This window comes from Chaetura pelagica, unplaced genomic scaffold (assembly GCF_000747805.2).
Source record: "Chaetura pelagica isolate M959 unplaced genomic scaffold, ChaPel_1.0 scaffold176, whole genome shotgun sequence".
In the NCBI taxonomy this organism is placed as follows: Eukaryota; Metazoa; Chordata; class Aves; order Apodiformes; family Apodidae; genus Chaetura; species Chaetura pelagica.
In genome coordinates, this window is record NW_009953484.1 from 2000296 (window position 1) to 2015589 (window position 15294).

The window sequence follows — 15294 nt, forward strand, 5'->3', positions numbered from 1 at the left end:
AGAAAAGTACAGGATATAGCCAGCATCTAAAATAGCAAGAGAATATTGGAGTCACAGTTCTTAAACACCAGCTGGAATGATGTTTTCAGTAAGCAAGTGTAACAGAATGTGCTCTCCAGAAAATTGTTGCACTTCAATAAACAAGTTTCAGATCATCTTTCCTTTAAATTATGCACTGAAATATAAATGCCAGGGGGGGAAAAATACAAAAAAAAAACATGTATAGAAGGTTTTGCGGATGAAGAACCAAAGAAACAGATCTAATTAGAAGTGCAGAACTTCAGTCACTGTTATTTTTGTGCAAAACTGAAACAGTTTCTACAGAAAGCCTGCATAAGGGAGAGGAGCATGAGGGAAAGTCTGCCCTTTTCACAGCAGATGCAAGAAAACAGACAGCTGGTCTGGCTGCTCTATGAAACACTGGGAGTTTGCATGACATACTTTCAGACCATGAGCATTAAGCCCTGTAGATTCCCCAAGACCTCTTCTGCCCTCATCTTTTCATGCCTGTTCAATGCCAGCCAGCAAACTCCAAAGTAAATTGCCTAGTGTCTACCTAAAATAAAGCAACAGTTGCCTTTACACACAGCCCAAAGAAACAGATTCCTTTATATCTGGAATTTAATTTTGGATTATTCTTTACAACTCAGGCAGGAATTGCCAACAACATGCCAATGAAAAGGGAATTGTGCATGGCATTGTAAAGAGTTGTTATGAAACAACTTTTGGTCATCAGGTATTTTGCAATTTATTGTTACGGAACAGTGTCCATCATTTAGAGCCATATGTTGGTTGCTACTTCCCTTTACAGATCACCATCTAGAAGAGTACCGTGTATTACGATCATTAATTTGCATAATTTGTGTTCGGTTTCATTACAGGAATCCACATAAATTTATGAAGTTATTTAATGAAACTCAAGCAGAGAAAATAAAATGTTCGTTCACCACTATTTGCAATGTGCTTTGGATACACCCCAAGCAGAAAGTCACTTCTCTCTATTCAACAATAAAGCTTACTGAATCTTGGCTTATACCTAGTCAGCCAACATTAAGCAATATAAAGTACTTATTGATGGTTTTGTATTGACATCTTTGATCACACAAAGAAAAACAAAGATCCTGCCAGACTTTTTGAAGATGTCAGGCACTGATGCGGGGCTAAAACAGCAGTTTTTTCCCTTTGTACAGTAAAAGTATTAACATACATTCAATTGTCACCATCATACTTCTCACAACCTTCCCTTACAGTGCCACTTTGTGGCATCCATTAAATAGTGACAGCTAAGAATACCAGAGTTAATTATATTCCAGTAAAAATTAACTACTTTTTCTTTTTTTAAGCAGTTGCAAACTCATGTATGTATGAAATCCTTAATTTAATCTCTACACAGCAGTAGGAAGGAGACTGGAGAAATGGGATTGATTGATTGATTGATTCTCTTAGTATTAAGTTTTCTGTTTCAAAATCCAGAATTAGAATTACCTAGTCTGATTCTTTCAAACTTCTGCCAGAATTTGCTCAATTTCAGAAAGCTGCAAGTAAAAAATGCCTTAAAGACAACTCAAAGCTATGATTTAAAGTGACTTAAGTAGGGACTACCACATCATAACCCAACACGTAGGAGTCAAGAAGAGAGCAAGAGAGACAGTGTGTGCAAATGCAAACACAGGATGATACCCTACAGACCTCACCTCAGTTTTACAGCCTCATTTCCTACTTATATTGTATGAATTTCTTTTTTCCTTAATCAAATCTATCTTCTGACTCATCTTTCAGCAAAACACTTGCTTTTCACTAGAAACAAGCCATTTTTCCATAGCATTTGCTCACAGCCAATGAAATGTTTTTGCTTTGTTATTTGCAATAGCATAATAAGGAAACCAAAGTTAGGGTTTGCTCTCTAGCTTTTCAACTGTTTCTGCAAGCTTTTGTAATATTTAGTGGCTTTATCTCCTCCTCTGTCTTCCTTTCTCTGCATGTGCTTTGTAGTATCCTGTTCCTATTCTTTAATCTTTTCACCATTTCCACTTTTTCTAACCACTTTCTTTTCACATCTTTTTGATTCCTGCTCTTTACTCTCCAGCAGAATTTCCTCCCCATTTCCTAATGGAAACACACTGCAACAAGAGGAGGGTTCCAGCTCCTTTTTGCACCAACCAGGGAGCACTTCAGTATCTCCCCCCTACCTCAGTTTCAGTATAGAGCTCTTCTCACTGCTCTTCACACAGTGGAGAAAAGGTCAGGACTTCAAGCTCAAACGTAGTTTTATTTTTACTATTTTTTTATTTACTGTGTCTTTCCTTTTAAAGCTCCAGAAATCCAAAGTGCTTCTGATGCTGGGTCTAACAATATTTTACAGAATATACAGTCAAAATGCAAAGGCTCTGGAAAGCTATCAGCCACACCTTACCTGCAGGGAGCTGTTTTCCATTTCTACATAAGGCTTTCCACAGTAAACAAGGTAGTCTCCTATAGGTCAGATAGTGAGATCCATTTCACTGCTGTTGAGAAGAGAGATGCTTTTGAGTTCAGACTTAACAAACACGAATTCACCTGCACAAAGAAGAAACTGAATAAAGACTGCCCAAAATTGTAACTACTTCATGGTCATATAAATGTGAAATAATCTTTAAAATGGGGATTAATCTGGTTTTCAAAAAAACAGTGACTTGAGTCACTGCTTGAAAGAGAGAGCTCCAAGTTAGGCATGTCAATCTTTTCTCCAAAAGGCATCAGTCCAAATTCAGGAGCCAAAGACTCCTAACACTGCAAGATGCTGGATACGCCCCTCTCTTTGGTATTCCCTGCCACCAGTTAACCAGCTCCTGTTCAGCATACTGTCAGCTGAGGGTCACATATTGCCCTTGTCCACATGTAGATACATAAGAGACTTGCACATCTGAATAGCATCCTCATCACTTGGGTTTCTTTCAGAACTTCACACAAACCCATCAGATCCATGAAATGAATCAACAGATTTCACTGTTTAACACAGGAACTCATCCTTCGTGTGCAATGAATAAAGACTTCAGATGAACTCGTGGATCTGTTGTTAGACTGACTGCCCGGCACAGCATAATGCCACTGAGGTATCCCACAGGGAGCAGAGCTCTTGACTACCACTTAGCTCCAAGATACCAATCAGCCTGCCTGCATGGTAAGACATGCTTTAAGCCATTTTATATGCATTTTCTCACAGCTTTGCTGTATAATTATTCCATTTTCAGCCTTTTGGATTTTTAAGTTGTAAACTTGTGAATCAGCTGGCATTCAACAACTCTGCTGAAGATCACAGCCATTTTGCATTTATGTCATTGCTACAAGCAAGTTTTTACTGGACAAGACCATTGTTTCAAGTCTTCTCTTACAGAAATTGTGATCTCACTCTTCAATAAACAGTAACAATTAATTGACTCTGCATAAACTTACCATAAAATAAGAAATGTAAGAGTCATCTGTTCAGATACATCCAAACTAACAACATAATTTCCTCTGGTCTACTGAGTGTCTAATTCATCAGTTAAATTCTGGTTTGGACTAATTTGAGCCAGCAACAAATATCTCTCAGCCTTTTGTTTTTAACTCCATGAGACTTCCATTTGCCTCATCTAAATTCTGGAAAAAGAAAAATACCACCTCCAACACTCTCCCCCAAAATCTTTTTTGAAGTGATACAAATTAAGACAGACAAAAAAATTGGTCTTTTCCCAAACCTTGGTATACTGAAGAAATTAAATAGCCCAGGGCTAACATGTCTTGGTTTTGTGTTTTTGTTTTTTTTTTGTTGTTTTTTTTTGGTTGTGCTTTTTTTTTCACATTATGAAGGAAAACTTCAGTCCTTGATTTCCAAGGGCTTTCTTAATATGTACTGTACTAATGCATGTGAATTTAATAATAAGATCTAATTGAATTTTGCTTATTATGCATGGTACTAGCCTGTTAGCATTTCATTTTCTGAGAGTTTGATTCAGCTGTTTTTATATAACAATCTAGAAAAATCAATACCTCCTCACATTTTTATATCGCACTTCATTCAAAGCAGTATCACATTTCCTTAATCTCCACTGAAGTCTCCCTCATCTTTTTCTCTGTACTTATTTATTGAGCTGACATTCACAGAACAGGCTAAATATCTGTCACCCATGAAATTATTTATTTTTCAATATTCCAGAAGGTTGTAAGCTAAAGAATGTGTCTCTTGTGCTACCACCATACAGCCTCATGTATTTCACCGGAATTTGTAGAGATTACTAAACAGGAAAACATATTACAATCATCAAAACAAGAAAGAGAATTTTGATTCATAATTCAACCATATGTGAATGCATGCATTAATTTATTCTACCCTCTGCCCAGAAAACTTTTCACCTTTCCTCCTAAATTAAATAAGCAGCTGTCTTGTTCAATGCTGATACTGGAAATACATTTGAGAGTGAGCCTGCCATAGTGCAATATGGGATTGCTTTGGTGAGTCCTTTTCCTCCCTGGATTGCTTTCTCAGCTTTGCTTTTGGAATGTAGAGCTCTTCCTTGACACTTCCCTTCTCTGGCTACCCAATGGTCTGCCAAGGGAACCACCTTCCTCTTAGTGCCCTCTGCTGTATACACTGAGTGACAAGTTGCTGCAGGTACCCTTCTCACATGGAGAAGATTTACCAGCACCAGGTCCTGATGCTGCTTATTCCTCCCCTTACAGCCATTTTGGGACATGCTACAGTGTATTCTGTGCTCTCACCTCGCTTTTGTGGCTTCAAAATAGGGGCTGTAAGGCTGATTAACCTGCAGGCACGTGATGCCAGAGCATCCACACTTCACCCATGAACAAAATGCCTGATACCTGACTGCCAACCTGACACAAAAATTAATGTGTTCCAGGTCTTCTCTTTTATTTAATTATTTTCATGAGTCTCTTCGCTTTTCCTTCATGCAAGTCCCAGAAGTAGCAATGTATTTGAACAAGAACGTTGTGTTACAGCCTAAAGTATCTTTAAAATACAATGTTGACTTTCTTTTCCAGGAAAGAAACTCAGGAATTCTCTCTAGGAAATTCAACCGTCAGAGGAAGTGGAAGAAAAGCAACAGATTGTTTAAATTTTGTAACAAATTCTATGCTCAAATAGTAACAGTATCTAATGAAAGTGTAATTCCAAACACATATCCTCCATGATCCCAAGTTCTCAGTAATTTTAATGTAATTAAAAGGTTGCATCACCTTGTTGGATGCGATCTATCACAGTCCACACCTTAAAATGTACCTGTATGATACATACTATCAATATAAGGCATATGGTGCTCTGCTAAGGTCTGATTCCTAGCTGTCAAAGTGCTATGCGTATCTGCAAGATATTCTGTCAAATTCTGAAGCCTGAGTAACTTGAGGTGTATGATTTCTTGTTGGAGCACCTTCATCCATCTTCAGAACTCACCATCAAGATCAAACTTCCATCCTCTGTACAGGCAGGTGCAGGTCCCTGTCAGAGACAGATAAAGTAAGCTGTTCTCTGCCTCTGTCCTAGTTTTACACATGTAGCACTGAGTGACTTCTACCAATCAGTAGTGTTCTAAGGAAATGGTCCTTATGCTAGTGCCTGATTTGCAAGACACTCCCTCACCTCTGCTGGGAAAAACATGACGAAAGATTAGCATTTACAGAATTCGCTGTTGGGGGATTTATGAGCTAATTCCACACGTAGCTAAGATACGTGTATCTCCCCAGTTGTATGCAACAGAGATCCATAAAGTAGAATATTCATTTAGCTTTATCAAGTTCTATAAAGTACATTACATGGAAAGAACTAAATTACATATCATAATAAAGCCAGATGAACTGATGCCAAGAGTGAGTCAACAGCTGATTAAGACTTCATGCAGAAAAAGTATCAGTTCAGTATATTTTCTAGCTCAGTAATTTCTTCTCATCTATGCATAACAGAGTTGCTATTAAAATGATAGATGACAGAACTTTACATCTTCCTGACTTTCAGAGTTATTACATGACATGGGTACATCAGCAATCCACATACAATATTGCCATCCCACGCATCACCCATTCATACTTTCTGCAGCATTCTAACCATGTTGTTGATTTAATAACCATAATGCCAGCAAGAGGGAAACCATCACTATCTTGCTTTGTTGAAGCTGGATAAGATATTCAAGATTTTGCTTTCATTTTCATGACCATAAAAATGACAAAATTCAATTTTCAGTTGCAAAAGGCTGTCTTGTGGGTCATGCAGCTGGATAAGCATCTGAACATCTTCGTTGCAAACTCTTTTTGGGTTTCAGTGGGAGAGCTGACTGAGTTGTGACATGAGTGGGGCATTTCTGGGCATGCCCCAAACCAGACAGTACCCATTTAAACAGCTTCATTGTACATATTCAAGATATACTTTTTTCTGCATGTGCCTAGGAATGACTAACATTTTCTGAACATGATTATCTGTAACTTAAATGTTCTCTTCAGTGACATCATGCTTTGTAGCTGGCAGTGCACCTCTAAAGCAATTATGACTACAGCTATTAAAAGTTTTGTTAAGTGTTAATTATACCAAATGTTACCAAGACAAAGAACATTTTATTTGCTCTTTCATTACTTGCTAGAACAGTACCTGTTCAAACAATCTTGTGTTTCTTCTTAAGAAACACAAGCCAAACCCCATCTAATAACAGGGAAACCACCAATTTGGAGGAAAGGATCAAGATGCAGGTAGCCAAACCTTCAAAAGGAAATACATAAGATTAAAGAAGTATCTCATGTTTACCTCCATTTACTGCAGGATAATGACAGGGATTGCCAGTGAATTTTCCACCAATAAATACAGGAATGTATCAGCAAAGAATTAGGCTGCAATTCAAGCATGCAATTATTAGTCTGAAACGTACCAGGCTCTCAGTCACTTCTTTATTTTACCAATTCTTAGAATCATTACCTACTCAAATTTAGAAATCCAAAGTCAGCCTGAGGTTTAGGTATGATCCTGTCTAATTTACATGACTATTTTTATTCTTGCACTAAAAGTAATAATTTTCATACAAACATCCCCCAGACTTGTGGCACTGATCCCCATATCCAATAATTTTGGATTCTGAAGCAGCAAAATGACAGGATAGCCACACAGTCCTTTCCAGGGCAACAGGAAATATAGAATTGCACCTATCCCTGCTCAGGCTACCTGCAGGCTCTTATTGCAAAGGCCACATGAAGTTCTGTTTTATAAGTACTAAACTACAACAGTAAACTAGTACTTTTCTGAAAGACTAACAGTTCAGAATGGATGTTATTTCTCTGTTCCCTTCCATGAGTTTCTATAACATTTTCTATTAGTGTAACTCTTCTAGAAAAAGATGAATAAGCTTATTTATTTTGATACCAAAAGCAATTTTTTCAGGGTAGCTATGGTGTTCTCCAAGGTTTTAATTAACTGACAGTCAAATAAGAATGAAAGACAATCAACAACTGCTCTTGAAGTGCCAAAAAGTCTTGATTTGTTCCAATCATCCTATTCTTGAGAAACTTACCTACATTACAGCTTTTAGAAGTTGTGACTTGACACAATTTAACCTTAATCATGGCTCTCTCCCTGAAACTACTTGCCACACTGCTTTCTTCAGGACTGGAAGCACATTTATGTAATCAGAACCACCTCTCCTCATCTGTCCCCTCTCTACAAGCAAGCAACAAATCAGTACCAAGTCAGTGTTTCCCAGAATTACTTCAGGGTAGCATAATACCCTGTGTGCCTTTAATGCTCTAATCTAGGGCCAAAATCAAATCATGCCTCTGGAATTTGGAGAGGGATAATCCTTTGTTATATATTGCTCTGCTCATTCAACGTTGCAGCTGACATTCTTTTTATAGGCAAAACCTCAGGATCTTGCAAGATTTTTTAGGTGAAAGAGGTGTGTTTTTCAGCATGCTCAAAGGTCCTTTTATGGATAAAGGCTAATTTTGAATCAGCAGACAAAGTTTACTTAGAATTTGCTGTTATCAAGGGAGCAAAGAACAAATTTTAAATAGCAAATTAGGAAGCCTCTTATTTTCAAGCTTGCTTCTTCCACCACTACTGTGAAAGCTGCTCTTGTACTTCAGGGAATGCTGAGCTTGCAGCTCCCACGGAAAATAACATCCAGGGGGCTCTGACCAAACTTTTTATCCCAGTATCTTTAATGGATGTTGCAACCTAGCTACTCTTTCCAATATGAGAATCTGTAACAAGGTGTCTGTCTTACAGTCTAAACCACATCCCAGTTTTCCCGTTTTTCTTGTGTGCTTAAATCCACAAAGACTACAAACCAGACAGTGTAAGTACAAGTTCTGTGAAAGTTTCTGAACTGTTGCAATTAACATACGCAATTGTCAGAACTATAAAAGTAACCGCTGGCCCAATACACTCATGCAGGCATTCCCCTTCCTGACTCTTCCTTGCCAGGGCCATGGTGTTGCCAGGCATCTATCAGCCATTGAGTCTGTGGGGAACTGGAGTAGAACCTGCCCTTTGGTAAGATTGGTTTCCTAACCACTGGGAACAAAAATGACCTAGCAAGTGTTACCAGGAGAGTCCCAGTCTGCAGAACCTTGTTGAGAAAATACACATCTCTTGAGCTTGACCATGCCATACAGCAAAACCCATTGATCCAGGGAACAGGCTTTGTACAGCAAAAACATAATTTTAGGGAACAGAACACAGCAACTGGAGAACAGTCACTGTCAGGAGCTTGTATTGGTCTAGCAGAGAAAGAATGGACTCTACAACACAATTATCTCTTTGTCCTTTGTAACCACTTACTATTTAAGACTGAAAATGTAGACCCTATGTTCAAAACACTGGGTATAACATTAATTTTAAAAGCACACTTTGATATGGTCAAGTATAAACTTGACAGTATTAAACCAATCTGCTACAATTATAACTTTAGGTGTTATCAGTACTGACTGACAAATACCCTAAAGCCAAGCCAAGCAATGCTGAAATAAGACACTTCTGTCTACACAAATACTACTCTTCTTACACTACAAGTTTCCCATCTGTCAGTTTAACATTTTCATTTTGAAAATAACAAGTCCCTTGCCTCGGGAGGCTTTGAGAGCTCTATGCTGCTGACTGTTTGACCTTTCCCTTGCTGTTACTGGGGCAGCTGAGTTGACAAACTCAAAGAGAAGAGTCCAAAAACCAAACCAATTGTCAGGCCTTCAAAAGTAAATATGTCCATAAACAAGCAGGCTGAGGGGAAAGGAGGGAATGCAGCTGGAGAGGAACAGTTACAGCGTTTATCATGTGCATGGTCAAAAATAAATGCAGCCATTTCCACTGGCAGTTGTAAGTAGAATTTAGTCTGTTCATTTATACCCCTACTGTGGTTGTTCTAGGCTAGGCAAGTTCAGTGTCCTGCCCCAAGAGCTGTGGGCATTCTGAAATGTGTAAGCAAGAAAAATAAAGAGACAGACCTGCTTCCATTGACATCAGATCTTTACTGTCCATCAGCATTTGGTGTTGCTCTGGGCAAGTGCAGACCTTGGATGAGACTGCAGGAGGGTGAGATACCTCATCCTTTGCTTCTGAGACCAGCAAGTGGCAGAAGTCTGCTTAAAGCAAAACTTCCTCAGAACTGAGATGTTTCCAACTGTATCTGGAAGGAAAATGACAGAGAAAGCAATCACATTACTTACCTCTTTCAGTTGAGTGTAATTTTGGAAAAAAACCCCACAAACTAGTAGTAAGACTACAATTAGTGCATTTTGTGAACAGTAAGAAAACTACAATGCTGCATTCAGCCCTGCAGATGAGCTTGGGGAAAAACAGAAGGGTTAAGAGCCAGCATCCAAAGACTGTAGGCACTCATGTAAGACTGACACATGCAGGTATCTGCCACCACCATCACCTTTGCACTGCAAAAGATGGGCCACAAAATTGTTGCTGTCCCTCCACACACGGGAGAAGAGGAAGGCACCTTAAGCAGTGTTATTTAACAGATACCAGAATACAGCCTAATAAACCACTTGCAAACCCTCATTAGAAAGGTTTCATTCATTTACTCTCACATACCCCACAAACAAATTAATAAAATATGAGATATTTTTGGGGTGAAACAGATGCATGTTCAGAACTTTCCTATGTTGTTTTATTTGTTGTTTTTTTTTTCCCCCCAAACGGTGAGTCTTCAATTGAAATAGGTTGAGAAACACTGCTCTTCTCCCCTTACCAAGGCAGGGCCAGCCACATCTACAACACCCCTGATGGGCAGCTCTTTCTACTGAATCACTTCAGCTCACTGAGACTTTAATCAAGGTCATTCCCAAGAGGCAATTAATTAACAACCTGCTGACAAATGCAGCACTTACTTGTGTGGAGAAAGTCTGACATGCATCTTGTGCTTTTTTAAAATGTGACTTAGCAGGCATGGGAAAGACAAACTAGCTGCTAGCCATGGAATTAAGGGGTGAAAAATATAAAATACGCCATCTGGGTCAGAGGATGAGCCATTGAATCCAATAACTAGTTGCCTGCAGTGACAGTCATGAAAAAGCATCAGAAACAGAAAAAGTACAGGGCTCCCTGCTAGTTTCCAGGAAAGGCAGCTGGGAACAGTGTGAGCTAGACACCATACCTGATCTAAAACTTAACAACAGACCTATCTGCAGGAACTTACCTTTTTCTAAGTGTTGTTTATAGTCATGATCTCAATTGTACCATATTAAAGCAAGTTCTGTAATCTAATCACATCATGCAAAATGTTTTTTGTTTCATTTTGTTTTCAAACTTACTAAGTGGCAATGTTACTGGAGGCCTCTGGCTCTTCTATTATGAGAACAGCAAATAATGACTCCGCCCCTTCTCCTGGTCATTTATCAGTTCATAGCCTTCTCTCATCCCTACCCCTCACCAGTCATTTTCTTCCCAGCAGCAACCTTGCATCCTTTCTCTAAGTAGCATTCATAGTTTATGGGCCACAACAACATTAAAGCTCTACCTGCACATGGACATAGGCAAACTGGGACAAGTTATATTTTGTTTAAAGGTAGTGTTCTCTTGGGAGAACTTGGGTTCTAGTCTGCAAGAGAAGAGCCTAGTAAGATAGATCAGAGAGGAGACTTCAAATAAATATGGATTAAGATGTATCAGCCTTCAGTGAAGGTGACACAGTAGGTTCTGAGCAAAGGCAAAACCTTATGTAAAGAGGTTAAATAATTACACAATCATTTTGACTGTTACTTGTTTCCTCTAGCCAGAGGATGTCTTTGATGGATGCTAGAATATTTTTACTCACTGTAAATGGCAGTAGAAGGTGGCTGTTAAATTATATCCTTAAGGTTAACAGATGTTTTATACCCAGTTTTGTATGGGAGAATCACTGCCTATGCTTCTTATAAAGCAGCAAGGTAGATTACCTGCAGATAACAGCATCCATAAAATGTTTTAAAATCTTTACATAAATCAGGAAGATGAAGGCAGAGGGGGTGGAATGGTGGGGGAAAAAACCAACAACCCAGCTTTATTCTTCTCTTCACAAGTCATGTCAATTAGTGTATATTATTGTTAAGGAAAATCTTGGCTGTGTCTTAGTAAGGAACAACCTAGGAGAGACTGTTTTAAATAGCCCATATATAGGTCTGCATATAATGTTAGCAGGGCTGTTGAGACAGTGAATACGATGGAAGCATCACCTACAATTAGACACTGTGTTTGTTCACTACTAGCAGTGGATGGCAATGCTGTAAAGTCAGTTCTACTTAGAAGCTGCCATTGCTAACACACATTAAAATGAAATGCATTTTTTATTGCAATATTCATATTCACATTCATGTGGTGCCAGCATCGTCAGCAACTGTAAGATCCCTAATTTCTTCCATCCATCCTTGCCACCAGAGGACTGTTTTTTGAAAGTTAATATAAAATGCCAGAAGGGCGAGCACAGATAAAAAGGTAAAATACATTTAATGAAGGTCTAGAGGACATCCACAGAGGAACTTCACTTATTAAATTTCCACATACAAAGCAGTCAGTGTGAAAGAACATAAGATGAAGACTCGCAATTAATATAAAGCAAGACTTCTAATAACATTGTCACTAGATTTCAGGGATACTATTGTACTTCCTAGGCCTCCTTATATGTGGTGAGTAGCCCATTATTACTGAAGGAGACTGAAAACAGGAAGAGCAAGAAGAAAGTACATTTACTACAGGGTGTGTGGAAACAACCACCTACACAGGTTGGCTTCTTCCTGTTTCTTCAGGTTGCCTGTCATGACACACTCCATAGATGTATATAAAAGAATGATGAAGACTTGGACCTCTTGGTCTACAATACCGCTACCTACTAAATTAAGGCTAGAAGTAGCCAAAAAGTTAAAGCTATTAGACTATTTCATGGATTAAATTCTATTAACACATGGTTTAGGAAGATTTAGGAGCCTATTTCCTATAGATACCAATGGAAGATAAATGCAAAATACTATTGCTGTGAATCTGGGCTGAAACTTTTGCATACCCTGATTATCACCACATTTATCCCTTTGAATCTAGAACACCTGCAAAGAAACTGCAAAAAAACCTGAGGATGCTTATTTTACTATTCCTTTTGGTAACAGATGTTTTTTTCTCTGTGCATCAAAAACTCTTACAAGTTATGCTGCAACACAGATCAGCAACTCCGATCCAGCTGATGAGCAGCTAGATCTGGCAGAAAAAAAGCCAGGCATACAATTCCTCAGACAACAGAAGCCCATAAGAAAAAATGGGTAAGGTTTTTTTGCAGTAGCAGAGTTTAGTCTGTGTCTTACGGCACCCTTTCTCTTCCCTGCTCTGAGGGTTTCTCATCATCACGTCCAACAATGGTCACACCTTGTTATTACAAGTGACTGAAATTTAAAAAAATTTGTAACCTCATCTTTGCACTCAATTCTGCTCCCTAGGAATAATGAGTTTTTCCTACTGATTACACACTGTCTAAAATATCAGATCCTCCACAGCCTTTCTGCTTCTCTAGATGCTGCAGGGCAGTTACACTGATGCTTGAAAGATATGAAAGAATGCCACAGGCTTACTAAAACATGGTAGCAACCCAGAGACTGGAGGTTAGAAATCTTTGTATATCAAATAATACTGTCCAGTAAAATCTGTTCCACTAAACTCACACATTGTAAATAAGTTTAACAAAAATGTATTTTCTAATTGTGACTGAGGAGGAATACTAGATATTGCATATGTTCAGAGTGTAGAAGGTAAACGTTCAGCATTAAGAAAGATATGCATAAAGCCACCTACTTCTAATGAAGTGTATCTGTCATTCTCCACAAATCGGCATGCTCTCATTTTCTACTGAAAACAAGATTATATTAAAGGATTCTGAAAATACAACTATACAAAATTGTCTGACTCACACTTTAGGTTGAGGAAATCAGAGAAAGTAATCTGAAAAAAAGAACCAAAATAAAATCCCCATTAAGCAAGTGATTTGAGAGAATGATACAATCTCGAGCATCACGATCGTCTGCATGACATTACTTGGAGCAACAGCACCATCCACTGGCCACATGGCGAATGGCACCGGCACCTCCGGGAGAAAACACCATTGCCGTCCCACTTGAGAAATGGGAATTGAACTCACTAGGTACCTCGACACACAGAGGAACTTGCGCTTTAAGAATACATAAGAATAGAAACAAGCCTTTCCAACTAGCTCTTTTTGCTGACTACAGCAGGAAATACTTATTGAAGCCACAACCAGAACAAATCTTTTTGTGATTTATTTACTTTCCGAATGAGGTAAGTGCACTGCCAGGCAGGTAAGGAATTCTTGCTGGCTAGGCAGCAGGGATGCTATGGGTGCCCTACCTCAGGTTCTAGGTACAGATGAGAGGGATAGACCCGTAGGTGCTGCCCCCAGCCAGACACTAATGATTTACAATCATTAGTGCCTGAGATACAACCTGGGCCTCACAGCATACTCCAGTAGTGAATTGGAAAACTGTGCAGAAAGAACAAGTCCAATCCACATGGCAGCCTTCATGCAGTACCACCAGACACGGCCCTGAATGCGGGAAGCATATGGGGCCACTCCAGATGGCACCAGATCAGCTCTCACCATCTTTCAGGGCACTGCTCACAGAAATGTGGGCCACAGGTAACTCTTCACAGGTTGTGACTGGAAGGCTCATAGCACCCCTAACAAGGAGATGACTAGCCCAGACACCTCCACAAGGTTTCAACACTTCCGTAGATTCTTTGTTGAGCAGGGACAAAAGTAACCATATGATTAAAAGCTTTACTCAAAGAGATGAGGCCTTTCATTCACAAGTCAAAAATGCAATGTCAGTTATAATAAACTACAGATACTTGACAGGTACGTTACCTACAAAGTGCTTTATAGTCACATTCCAAATATCTATTCCAGGCTCTGGATTCTTTTCAACAACATTTTTAACATACTTTCTATGTCTTGCAAGTTTTAAATGAAAAAAAAATTAAAAATATTAATTTCAGACAGGAAAGTTACTATTTCTGATGAAAGCAACCCAGAGCAGCTGCGTGTTCTTCACCAGCCAGCTCACCTCTCCTGGAATGCCAAATAGAGAAAGATAAGAGCCTGCCTGCCCTAGGCATTTGGAAAAGGGATTTTACAAGAGGAGCAATTAATTTCTTGAAAGAATAGATAAATGTATAGCTGTGGTCACAGAAATGAAATGGGGGAAAAAATTAAAATGAGCTCTGAAAAAGTCCCATTTCTGAGGATGCACTTGATAATACTTTTGACAAGACAAAAATCATCCTCAAAGTCAGCATCTCTATTAACAGCTCCAGCAGAGAAACCAGCTTCTGCATTAGTTAAGGACTGATCTAATCTCATTTCTCCATATTCAGTCACTCTCCAAGCTTGAAATGAAGGTGCAGTAAAAAAGTCTGCACCCTGTAACTAGTCCAACAGCCCCACCTCTCTCCAGCCCATTCCTCTGTGCAGCGTTAGAGGAAGAAAACAGCAGCTTCAAGAACTATCAGGCTGCATTTCTAAAGGATTCCAAAAATACCTCTACAGAACACAAAAGCTATCATCCATGCTCTTCACCATAATGACTCACTCTCCAATATACTGGACATACTTTGCTGATCTATGACTTCTAGATGTGTTGTACACTAAATCAAAACAGGAGAAAAGAATAATTATTATTGCTTCGGCTTTTCATGGGTAGGATTGCCTTATTCATCAACTACTGCTTTCAAGACAGATTTGAGTAAATAAATGCCCACAGCAATTCCAGCTGTCATAGAGTAGCAATGGGATAAAGAAATAATGT

General features: G+C 38.9%; 1 protein-coding gene across 1 annotated transcript in view; it reads right to left on the reverse strand.

Annotated features, from left to right (window-relative positions):
• The window catches only part of QRFPR (pyroglutamylated RFamide peptide receptor), an 80281-nt gene extending 66743 nt beyond the window's left edge, over positions 1–13538 (reverse strand). Inside the window, exon 1 of the mRNA XM_009998578.1 lies at positions 13508–13538. Coding sequence (XP_009996880.1) covers positions 13508–13538 — 31 coding nt within the window. The remainder of the gene's footprint in view (positions 1–13507) is intronic.
• Between the last annotated feature and the right edge of the window lie 1756 nt (positions 13539–15294).